Source organism: Propithecus coquereli, unplaced genomic scaffold (assembly GCF_000956105.1).
Source record: "Propithecus coquereli isolate 6110/MARCELLA unplaced genomic scaffold, Pcoq_1.0 Scaffold79, whole genome shotgun sequence".
In the NCBI taxonomy this organism is placed as follows: domain Eukaryota; kingdom Metazoa; phylum Chordata; class Mammalia; order Primates; family Indriidae; genus Propithecus; species Propithecus coquereli.
In genome coordinates this window covers 4191676-4203172 of record NW_012154062.1, presented here as the reverse complement: position 1 = coordinate 4203172, position 11497 = coordinate 4191676, and the positions used below count along the sequence as shown (strand labels likewise).

The 11497-nt window shown below is 43.1% G+C and overlaps 1 protein-coding gene across 1 annotated transcript in view; it reads right to left on the bottom strand.

The window, feature by feature from the left end:
- The window catches only part of XPO7 (exportin 7), a 79373-nt gene extending 70369 nt beyond the window's left edge, over nucleotides 1–9004 (bottom strand). The window contains 1 exon segment of the mRNA XM_012663008.1: nucleotides 8897–9004. Coding sequence (XP_012518462.1) covers nucleotides 8897–8914 — 18 coding nt within the window. The 5' untranslated portion in view covers nucleotides 8915–9004.
- Between the last annotated feature and the right edge of the window lie 2493 nt (nucleotides 9005–11497).

Sequence of the window (11497 nt, the reverse complement as noted above, 5' to 3'; positions counted from 1 at the left end):
CTATGCTGAATAGAAGAAATCAGAAAACAAGAGTAAACAGTTAAGTCCAATATATCAAATTCCAGAAAATGCAAATTAATTTATCAGGACAGAAAGCAGATCAGCGTTGCCTGGGGCTGAAGGTTGAGGGAGAAATAGACCGCAAAGAGTAAGGAGGAAATGTTCTGTATTCTGATCCTTGTGAAGGAGTTATAGGTGTATGTTTTTGTGAATTTGTACACTTTAAATGGATGTGGTTTATTCTACACATAAAATTTACTTACAAAAGATTTGATTCCACTGGCATCAGATTTACCCAATAGCAATCTTTAGCAATTCAAATATCCACTTTTATGAGTGCTATTTACATTTGAGGTGATGGGTAAGAGAGGGCTAGATAACAAATTAGTTTTAAAGTCTTATACTACTACTGTTGATGGGAAATGTACCTCCGGGAACCTCCAGGGAACATTAACCTCAACCCAAATAAAAGAGTTTGGATGAACGGGTTTTAGGAATTCTGTGAATTGAAAACTTGCCTATTCACAACATTCTGATCTTATTTGTAATCTTGCTTTTAAGTTAGACTAAAATGTAGAATCCCAAGAATTAGTAAATTATCCTTTATGTGAGAACAAATTTTCATTTGTAATACCTTTGAAATAATGTCCTTATTTTATTATTTTAATTTTTTTTAGAGACGGGGTCTTATTGTATTGCCCAGGCTGAACTCAAACTGGGCTAAAGCAATCCTCCCGCCTCAGCTTCCCAAGTAGCTGGGACTACAGGAGAGTGCCTCTGCGCCTGGTTTGTCTGTATTTTAAATATGCACTGTTGCTTGGGTTCAATTTGTCTAAAAATAATTTAATATTGGCTTTATGAAGACTTGAAGAAAGTCACTCAGTACTAGAACATTATCAGCTAACAATATTAAGAGTAAGGAAAACAAGTCCCGTGTTCCAATAAGATTTATCTAATCTTTGATATTCTTAGGTATGTCAGACTTGTTTTTGACGAGACCTTATAGAGATTCCTTTGATGGGTCAAGGACAAGCTGAACATAAAAATGTGACTTACTAACACAAAACATTACATTCTAAATATGTTGTGGCTATATATTAGGCAATATATATTTAATATATATTATATATTAGGGATGAATTTTTAAAATATATAATATATATGTATGTATATATACGTGTATGTGTGTGTGTATATATATACATATAGGATGAATTGTTTTCAACTGAATATAAGATATGTGAAATTGTGAAATACCCACCTGGCTTCCCCAGATTCTTTTCAGAGCAAACTATATGTTACAGGTTCCTAGAGCCAAATTAAATTTCATGACTGACTTACTAGACAATGTCTTTTTGGAAGAGAGGAATAAAGCAACACAAATCAGGAGTCAGTGGAAGTGAATGAGGTTAAAAAACTAAGCTTGGAAATTATTTTTGCCAAACTCATGACACATGCTTGCAAACAATTCTAAATAGAATTGGAAAAAATCCTAAGAAAAGCCATCTTTTCGCTTTTCTAGCCTTAAATATACCCCTTTTAACCATACAATTGATTCAAATTTTAGGGCAAATGTCTAGTGTAATTCTCAATTCTTTCTCAGACTGCACAGTTCAAATATCATAATTTCTTATCATACAAAGTACAAATGTGATCAGCATTTGTGTCCAACACAAGTTCATATACTTACAAGTTAAAAGGCCAACACAACTATAAGATTATAACTTCCTGAAGTACTACAAAGGATATTTTAATAATCTGTTTTCAGGGGAAACTTGTTTTTCAGAAGAAAACTGTTTTTATAGGCAAATATTTTGATTGTTTCTCATCTAATCTTTTTCTAAAAGAGGTTTAAACCCAGGACTTTGAGGTGAGAATCATTTCTCAGTCTACCAGCATCAATGTCTGACTAAAAATTTCAATTTCTTGCCCAATAAGAAATGTCCATGGCTTATTGTCCAACTAAGAGAACTCTTTATTTATTTGTTTGTCTTGTGGTAGAGATGGGGGCTCACTATATTGCCCAGGCTGGTCTTAAAATCCTGGTCTCAAGCGGTCCTCCTGCCTCAGCTTTCCAAAGAGCTGGGAATACGGGAGTAATCCACCACCTGGTCCCTCTTCGCTTACTGTTTGGAGGATAACAGAGCTCAATTTGTGAGAAGATTACTAGATCCTAAAGAAAAAAATTCTGGGAGTTTTTAGAAATTAGAGGGGTGGAGTATAGGAAGATTTATCTAAGACAAGTAAAATGGAAATATCAGTACGAGTATGAATCTATTTAGAAATTTTATAAGTATGGACATATGCATTGAGAATATGGTGGTACATTTGGGAGAGAATGGTAAGGATGACAACTGAAAATCCCATCCAGAATGCTGGAAGTAAAAGGGACCTCGCAGATCATCTAACCCAGGCTAGAGACCAAATGAGTTTCCCAATTAAATGGCATAATACATATAAAAGGCTTAACATGGTGCCTGGCAGATGCTCAATAAATGTTGGTCTCCGCTTTTCCCCATGTCCAATCAAGGTTTCGCTCTAGTAAGTTTTACAATAACCACCACCAGAAACATCATCTAAATCCTCCAACAGTCAGTTTCCCAGTCTTCCGGGGTTAGGTCTTTTAAACAGTTTATTTCATGGAAAATTCCATCACTATTATATCTATAATATCCATTTTATAAAGTTGCTTGAGGATTAAATAAGATCATGAAGAGTGGCAAGCAGCTAAAAGTCCAATTAACGCTAGCATGAAGTGTCTAATTCTGTCTTCTCTCAAACACATCCTTTCCATTTTATGGCATTGGGAGTATGTGCATGTCCTTGTGTGTACACGCACACACATGAAGGGGTGAGGAGTTGTGGATGCAAACATCAGAAATATTTAGGACCTAGTTTTTTACAATTCCCCTTCCTCCCCCAAGATTTTGATATACTGCCTGGTACCAACCTCATTCTATTGAGAATTCCCTGCTCCCGAGTCACTATAAATATGGGGAGTGAATATATTCCTCATATGTACTGAAGTAGGGGAAAAAGGTAATGGGGTAGTAACTGCACCCCTCATTCAGGAACATGTTGACAAAACCAGTCTCATTACAAATTCACAACTCAGTAACCCAGGCTTCTAATGATCTCCCCAATTCAACGTAAGGCCCTTGAAAGTCGGATACCACATCTGGGACTTCCTTCCACGTGTCTGCATAGCAACAAACACAGGATTTTAGCACATGCTTGATGGTCGCTATTAATCATCCTCAAGAATTTAATTCAATATTTAAAAGTTCAGTTTGCATGTAACTCTCCAGAAACACATACTGTAGCCCTGAACTAGCTTTCCAAATAGGCCAAAAGAGAAACACTTGTAAATCAGTTTTTCAATAAAGCGTTATGACTATTTTCATCTAAAAAGGAACATATCTTCGAACTCTAGTTTTAAGGTTCATGAAAGGCTTGAAATTGTAGGCAAAATTTTGTGTAGGTACACTCTCCCCACTGTAGCTGAAGAGCAGTAACATAGCTTCCATCACATTCTACAATAAATAAATAAATACATATCCCTCCCCTCAGTTGTATAATCACTGCTCTGTACTACTCACCCCAGCTTTGAAGTTAAAACTCTCAGGTTACTCAGCTTGAGTTCTAAAAGCATAATTAAAAATAAAATGACAGGACAGTAGTTACTGGGGGGCAGGGAGGCATAAGTAGTTGTTGAGGGGGCACCAGGGGGACTTTTGGGGTACTGATAATACTGATTTGACTTGGGTTCTAGCTACAGAGAGTGTTCATTTTGTGACAATTCATCAAGCTAAACACTTAGGATTTTTGCACCTGTCTATAGGTATATAATATTTCGATAAGAACGTTTAATTTTGCAGACATGGGGTCTTGCTCTGTCACCCAGGCTGGAGTGGGTGACCTAGCTCACTGCAGCCTCAAACTCCTGGACTTAAGTGATCCTCCCACTTCAGCCTCCTGAGTAGTGTATGCCACCACACCTGGCTAATTTTCATATTTACTTTTTTTGTAGAAATGGGGTCTCACTATATTGAACTCCTGGCCTCAAAAGATCCTCCTGCCCTGGCCTCCCAAAGCACTGGGATTATAGGCATGAGTTACCGTGCCTTAAATAAAAAGTCTGTGAAATAAAATAACAAAGATGGGTCGCTTATATAGAGCAGACATAATTACAGAATGTAAAGAAGTCCTTAAAAATGATGCACTAGGAGAGGTCCATGTGGTAAGAACTGAAGCCTCCGGACAACAGCCAGTAAGGAACCGAGGCCTTCAGTTCACCAGCCTGCAAGCAACGGAGGGCCTGCCGAGGACCACACCAAAGAACTTGAAAGAAGCTTCTCCCTCCTCAGTCAAACCTTGAGACTGACTGCAGCCCCAGGTGACAGCCTGACTTCGAGTAAGAGATTCTGAACCAGAACCATCCAGTTCAGCCACTCCCAGATTTCTGACCCTGAGAAAATCTGTGAGATAACAAATGTTTGGTGTTTGGAAAAAAAGATGCAATTTCAAAACACTATCTTTCCGACACACGTTGAAATGAGCAAAGCAGCCTCAACAGTTGCACCTACAAAGAAAGATTAGCTTACTGGTCTAAATTGGCAACTTTCCCTCTTCAAAGGCCGTGGTACAATATTTCTTTCAAAACCCAACCAAGAAAAAAGAAAATACAGCTGGTGATTATGAACATCAATTTCTGGGTCAAATGAAAGCTAACTTCTCTGTAAGATACAGAACAGCGATTTTCTTGATGCTGCTTTCTACTATTCTCATCTAAATTAGAGATCATTCCATCACAGTGCTGTATTTTGTGTTTTACTGGGTTTTGAATGATACCGCTTGCATATGTATACATCAAGGCTTCTCTCACAGAGGAAATATACTGAAGTCAGAGTTAACGAGGAAATACACAGTCTCTTAAACTATGGACGTATTATTTGTACAAATTCATAAAAGAGGGGTGGGTGAGAGGATATAGCTATTCCAGTATCACCCAACACAGATGTTTTGAAATCAATGTATTCACTCCGGTATCTGTGTTTGTGCTTCTGAAGCTCTGCCCAAAGACAGCACCAGAATCTGACACTTCAGCAGTCTGGCTCCAGTGTCTTTCTCATTCTGCATCCTCTGCAGTGCCCAGTACAGCAAGGGCCTTGCACACATCAAGCATTCTGGTACCAGTTTAACTAGAAAAAAGTTACAAGTTACTGTTTTTTTCTATTTAAAATTCTCAAAAGTTGTATAGAACTCCCTTCTCAAAATGGACTACCCACAGCACCTACCATTTCCTTGCATGTTTTTAAAACCTGAAAAGACAACTATCATTTTTGCTATAAGGAGGCTAAATTTTGCACCCTGTTAAATTCCAACCTGCCAGTTGTAATGATTCTTCACAACTCCTTAGAGTTACATTGGCAGTCAATATTTAATTACTGTGCCTGGAATTTAAAACAAACTATGACTACTTTGAAAATAGTTCTTTGTACATAGTCATAATGCAGTTAAGATTCAGGGTCAGGCCGGGTGCGGTGGCTCACGCCTATAATCCTAGCACTCTGGGAGGCCGAGGCGGGCGGATTGTTTGAGCTCAGGAGTTCGAAACCAGCCTGAGCAAGAGCGAGACCCCGTCTCTACTAAAAATAGAAAGAAATTAATCGGACAACTAAAACTATATAGAAAAAATTAGCCGGGCATGGTGGCGCGTGCCTGTAGTCCCAGCTACTCGGGAGGCTTAGGCAGTAGGATCGCTTGAGCCCAGAAGTTTGAGGTTGCTGTGAGCTAGGCTGACGCTATGGCACTCACTCTAGCCAGGGCAACAGAGTGAGACTCTGTCTCAAAAGAAAAAAAAAAAAAAAAGATTCGGGGTCAGACCCAGCATAACTACATAACAAATCCAACAAACCCCCAGAATTATTCTTTATTTATAGTATTATATATCCCATATACCTATATATTAATAGTATATTCAATATATATATTAATTATTTTATATTCTTTCCTTTTCCTTTCAAGCTCCTTAATACCAGCTAACATCAGATTCTTAATCTTTTTCATTACCACTGTTTGCTTAGCGTTTGTCTTCATCTCTTTGCAATTACTAGCCGGCAAAGGAAGATACTGACTCCTCACTATCTTCATTTAACTTTACATATTTAAAATATAGGGAAGGAAGGGCAACTGAGGATCATTAAATACAAATAAGTTTGATTTCCCCCGCCCAGGCAATCCTTTCTAACCACCAGGGTGGGAGTTAGATAAGGTCATCTAAGAGGAAGAATAAGAAACCTATCACATCAAGGAGTAGCTTAAGGCTCCTCTTGTAAAGACATTTGATTATGGCATCAACACAGGTAAAAGGCAAACCAAATATTATAATTTTTCCATTACTAAAGTTTTATGGCACTTAGGATCCTCCATAAAACACATATCCTTGGAAGAGAGATGCCCAAGACTTCAGCCAGAGAGAACCTGAGAATCATATGACACTTGCTTAGCCTCAATTATGAAAAAACTGCTCACCCTGGTGGTTCAGAAAAGCACTAGTATAATGACTCAACTATTTAGTTCCACATATGCAACTCTCAAATAATCACTGTCTTGAATGTGTAATATACTCCTTTATGAACTTCGTGTTTGAAGAGTGTTATGAGAAAAATATTCCCCCTTCAACACACTGCAGACTGATCTTTAATGAATCCTATCATTTATTTATTTATTCACTCTACCTGGGGGAGGGTGTATTTTTTTCCATAGGAAGATTTCCTGTCACAATAAAGTACCACTTTAAAGTCTGTGAGTATCCAATAGCACTAAAACTTAGTGGTCTAACAAAGAAAAGCAATATGCTCCATTCTCTCTAAGAGAAAAAATTCACACTTATGCTGTTGATATAAAGACCACTAAGCACTAATTTAGAGTAACATTACATCTCTTAAAAGAAAATAAAAAGTAAAAATAAAACATCAGCCAACATGCTTTTCCCTTTGTTTTGAAAAGTTAATAAATTCTTACTTTGGTAGATTTATTTTTGGGTGGGTAGGAGGAAAACATCTCCTTACTAAAAATTACATCTTCTTTTGAGCACAAAAATGCTATGATTGTTTTGATGCATCTTGACTTTCAAATAGTTAGGAATGACAACCTTTTTGCTTCAAAACTGTGGAAGAGATCACATTAAGAGATATTTCTTTACAGGAAATAGAACAACATAGATTCATAAAAGTACTGACTTCCTCTGCATTCCAAAGCATCGTTCAGAAAAGCTATCTATTCAAAGCATGTTCTGGAATGTTCATGGACACTTTTCTCCCCGGTAAATAAAAGCACTCCAAAGACTTTGGTCCACCTGGCCTTACCTGAAGCAAATCTCATTACCAGACTTGTGCTTTGGCTCTGTTCCTTTAGGTGACAGGAGTAATTCCTGCCTACCTACCCTTTTAAGATGCAAGAATTTTTAAAAATCACGTAAAATCTTTCACACTTAGAAATGGCTGTTATAAAAGTCAAGGTGCTACACTATTATCACCTTGTATCAAGTACTGCTACTTCTGAATTAGGCTCAGATACTGGCTTTAAAACACAAATCCTGCGGCTTTCCATCCGTGGTTATGTTTCTTTCTATAATTCTGTCCTGATAACTTGTCCTGCACACTCCAAAGATCTACCTTACTGATCTCTGGCCTGAAAAATCGAGTCTTTTATTTAGTCCCTTCTCTCTCAATCAAAGAAAGGGGTAGAAGTCACACCACTCCAGCTTCTTGTAGACATATTAGGAATGAGATCATTCTTTTTACTTGAGAAATGATGCTACATAGTATGCAAAATAAAGGCGACACTTCTTGCTCTCTAATCTTTACTTCCCACAACACAAAACCTGTGCGGTTGTTACCTAGAAAATCTGAAGGTCCCCGACAACTGACTTGTGTCAGTAACTGTCATAAAAATATCAGATCTAAGGCATAGAGTGGAAAAACTTTATCTAGTTTGCAAGAAATAACCCTGCACTCCTCCAGCTACGATGGGGTTTGGTATGTGCTGTCCCCCTTCTAGGGCCTGTGCTGTCTTTGAGGAAAAGTGGCCTGGCCCCCAAAACACGCCCGGGGCAGCCCTTGAGCTGGATCGAGACCCTCCCGAGCAACGTCTGCACCCAACCCTGAGTCTCTCATTTCAGACACACCCCCCTCCACCCCGTGTTTCACAGGAGGTGTGGGCGCTCAACTCCTTCACGGTGGATAGGGGGACGCGACGGGAGGCGGGCCGAGGCCTGAGTACCCATTTTGGAGGACTGGGGAGTTCGGCCCCTGGGGCCGCGCGATTTGGAGTGCGGGAGCGAAGGGCGCATCCGCGGGAGGGGGAAGGACGCCGGAGGGGGGGGGTCTCTCGTATTCGGGGGCGTGAGAGGAAGGCGGCGGGAAAGACTCCGGAGAGCGAGATTTATCGACGTGAGGTTTTCTTTTTGTTATTTGTTGAGGGATGGCGGGTGTGATGGGGGAGTCGCCCTCAGGACAGAGTCGGGAAGGGGGTCGCCGTCCCTTCCCCGGCGGGGGGGGGGGGTCGCTGAGGACTTGGCGGAGGCCTCCCTCCGGCGCGGAGACAGTGACTGAGAAGCGAGGCGGGCTGAGCGCGCCGGGGCGCCGATTAATGCCCCCCAAGCCCCGCGTGCGAGGCGTGCGACCGGGTGGGAGGGGATGGAGGAGGCCCCCGGCCCGGGAGGCGGGAAAGGCCCCAGAGCTCCGGGACGGGCGGCGGCTCCGGAGCCCCGGGTGGTGGCGGCGCGGGCCTGGCGAGCCCCAAGCCGGCCCGCGCCCTGTGGGCCGCGTGCGTCCCCCACTCCACTCCCCACTCTCCGTGGCCGCCCCCTCCCCCCCGCGGCTCCTCTCACCTGCACATGATCCGCCATTTTGCTCCATTCATGCTCCTCTCCGGCCCCCCCTCCCCCCCAGCGCGCACCTCGGCCGGGGCCGCTGCCGCCGCCGCCGCCGTCGCCGCTGCGCCTGCGCGCTGGGGGCCCGTCGCGCTACGCTCGTGGCGTAGCGCCGCTCGGCTGCGCAGGCCCCGGCGGCCCGGGCCGCGGTTGGAGAATGCGCAGCACCGCTGGGACGGCGTAGAGGCGCGGGCAACGTCAGCGGCCCGGAGACGCCGGGTGGGAGGAAGGAGCGGGCCGGGGGAGCGCGGAGGAGGGGCAGCTGGGGGAACAAAGCTTTGTTTACATGGTTTTTAAAGGAGCCGCGCTCGCTCCGGCGGGCGGTGCTGGCGTGGGAGTTGGCGCTGCTTTCTTCGATTCTGCGTGGTGCGGGCTCCTGGATGGGCCGGGGTCTGTCCCCGCCCGAAACCCCTGCACCCCGTGCCTTCCTCTCTTCCCGAGTGTCTTCCCCCTGACTTGCCCCTAGACCCTGACCCCCCCGCCCCCACCCCGCCGCGCCGCTATGGTGACACCGGACCCGGGAGGGGTCTTGCAATTCGCCCACCGCCAGTAACCAACCACCTAGGATGCCTGCAGGATTCTTTACTTTCCTGGGCCCTGTTCTCAGTGGGGGCCGAATCTGTGTCTGTGTCTTCCTAGCTTAACGGACCAGGGCCATTGCTGTCTGATCTGGGGTTTCACCAGCAACCCCAATAGCGTTCTCCTTGTTTTCATTTATGTCCTTTTCTTTTGGATAAACATTCATGGAAACAGCCGCCAAATACTGGTGATGATCAAAATATACAGAAGGCATAGTTCTGTCTTCCCAAAGACTAGGCTGCCTCCTGAGAGGGGTCAGATGCTGAGAGAGGTGGTGGTGCTGGTGGTTAGGACCCCTGGGCTCAATTTGAGTGGGAAAGCCATCCCTCTGGGTCACATGAGGTCACTCGCTGCATGCGGAGGCCAATTCCAGTCTTTCCCATTAGAAATTGTCTTTATTAGATAATGCCAATTTCTGTTTTCCACTGAATTCCTCCTCTTTGGCTTCCATTCAAGGCCCCCAGTCTAGATCTTGGCTGAATTCTGACGACAATGATTGTTTGAAGTTTGTATTTACTGGGGGGTACAACGTGTGATGCAAATGATGGAAATTACACACCCCTTCTGTTGTGGATATAGTGGACTGGCACTCAGTGTTCATTTCTACTTCCATCCTCCTAATGTGTCTTCCTGATTTACAGAGGTAGGATACCTAAAAACTACATTACCCAGACTTCTTTGGAGCTAGGGTTCTGTTAGGCTGTGCCAATTAGATTGACTCAGAGAAGATTTAGGAGGCAGAAGTGAGATAGAGCCTTTGACTGTTCCTTTTGACCAGCCTAGCCCTTGATATGTTGGACTGGTTTTGTTTTTGTTGTTTTTTTGCAATAACCTTACAGTGTCCAACCATTAGCTCTGAGGGTATAAAGAGGCAGGGTAGTGGGTTCAGGGGCTTCCTGAGCTTGCATTGTGCAGCAGTATATTTATTCTTGGAGTCACAATCACAATGGCAGTCTTTGGATTCCCTGCTTGACTGGGTAGAGGTAACAGCTTCCTGGTGGGCCAGGCCCCAGTCTCTGTCTCCCCTGCCCCTTCCACCCCACACTTGTTTATTCCTTGGTCTTCCCCTTCTCAGTAAATGGTACCACCATTCATCTTGTCGCTCCAAATAAACACCCAGTTGTTGTCTCTACTCCTTATATCTTATCAGTCCCCCACATCCAATCCACGTGCAAGTCCTGTAGAATCTGTATCTAATATAGACCCAAATCTGGCCACTGTTCATCTCTATTGCTAACACCCTGGTCTAATCCACCATCACATTTTTCCTGTGCTCCGTTAATAGATTCTGAACTAGTTTCCCTGCTTCCTGCCTTGCCCCTTGGTAATCCATTTCCCATAGATCTGCAGGACATTCCTTTAAAATCATAATTCAGATGATTTACACCCCTACTTAAAATCCTTAAGTGGCCTCTCATTGCATTGAGAATCCAAATATTTGCTGTGTCCCAAGAGGTCACATGAGCTGACCTTGTCTCTATCCTGCCTCCTCTTGCTCATAGTGCACTGGTCATTCCTGCCTTCTTGCAATTCTTGGTGTCCCGGTGTGGTGCTCCTGCCTCAGGGCCTTTGCTCTTGTAGTAACTTCTGCCTGGAATCTTTTCCCCTCAGATCTTTAAATGGGTGGTTTCCTCTTATCATTGACTTCTCTGTTCAGTGGTCACCAGAGGCTTTTTTCACCACCCTATTGAAAGTTAACCCCTCACCTGAATGAATGAACTTCTAGTCTTATTCTAGGGCACATGTGGGGCTCATATGAGAACATAAAACGTTTTAGTGTTATATCAATGTTAAGTTTGAAGTTTGTATTTACTGGGGAGTACAATGTGTGATGCAAATGATGCCAATTACACACCGTTTCTGTTCTGGATGTAGTGGACTGGCACTCGGTGTTCATTCATGTTCATTATGTTATGTCATAGACTCTTCTTCTCAGAGGGTTTCCAGAACTGGATTTTTCTTTTCTTAGTACTGAGAAAG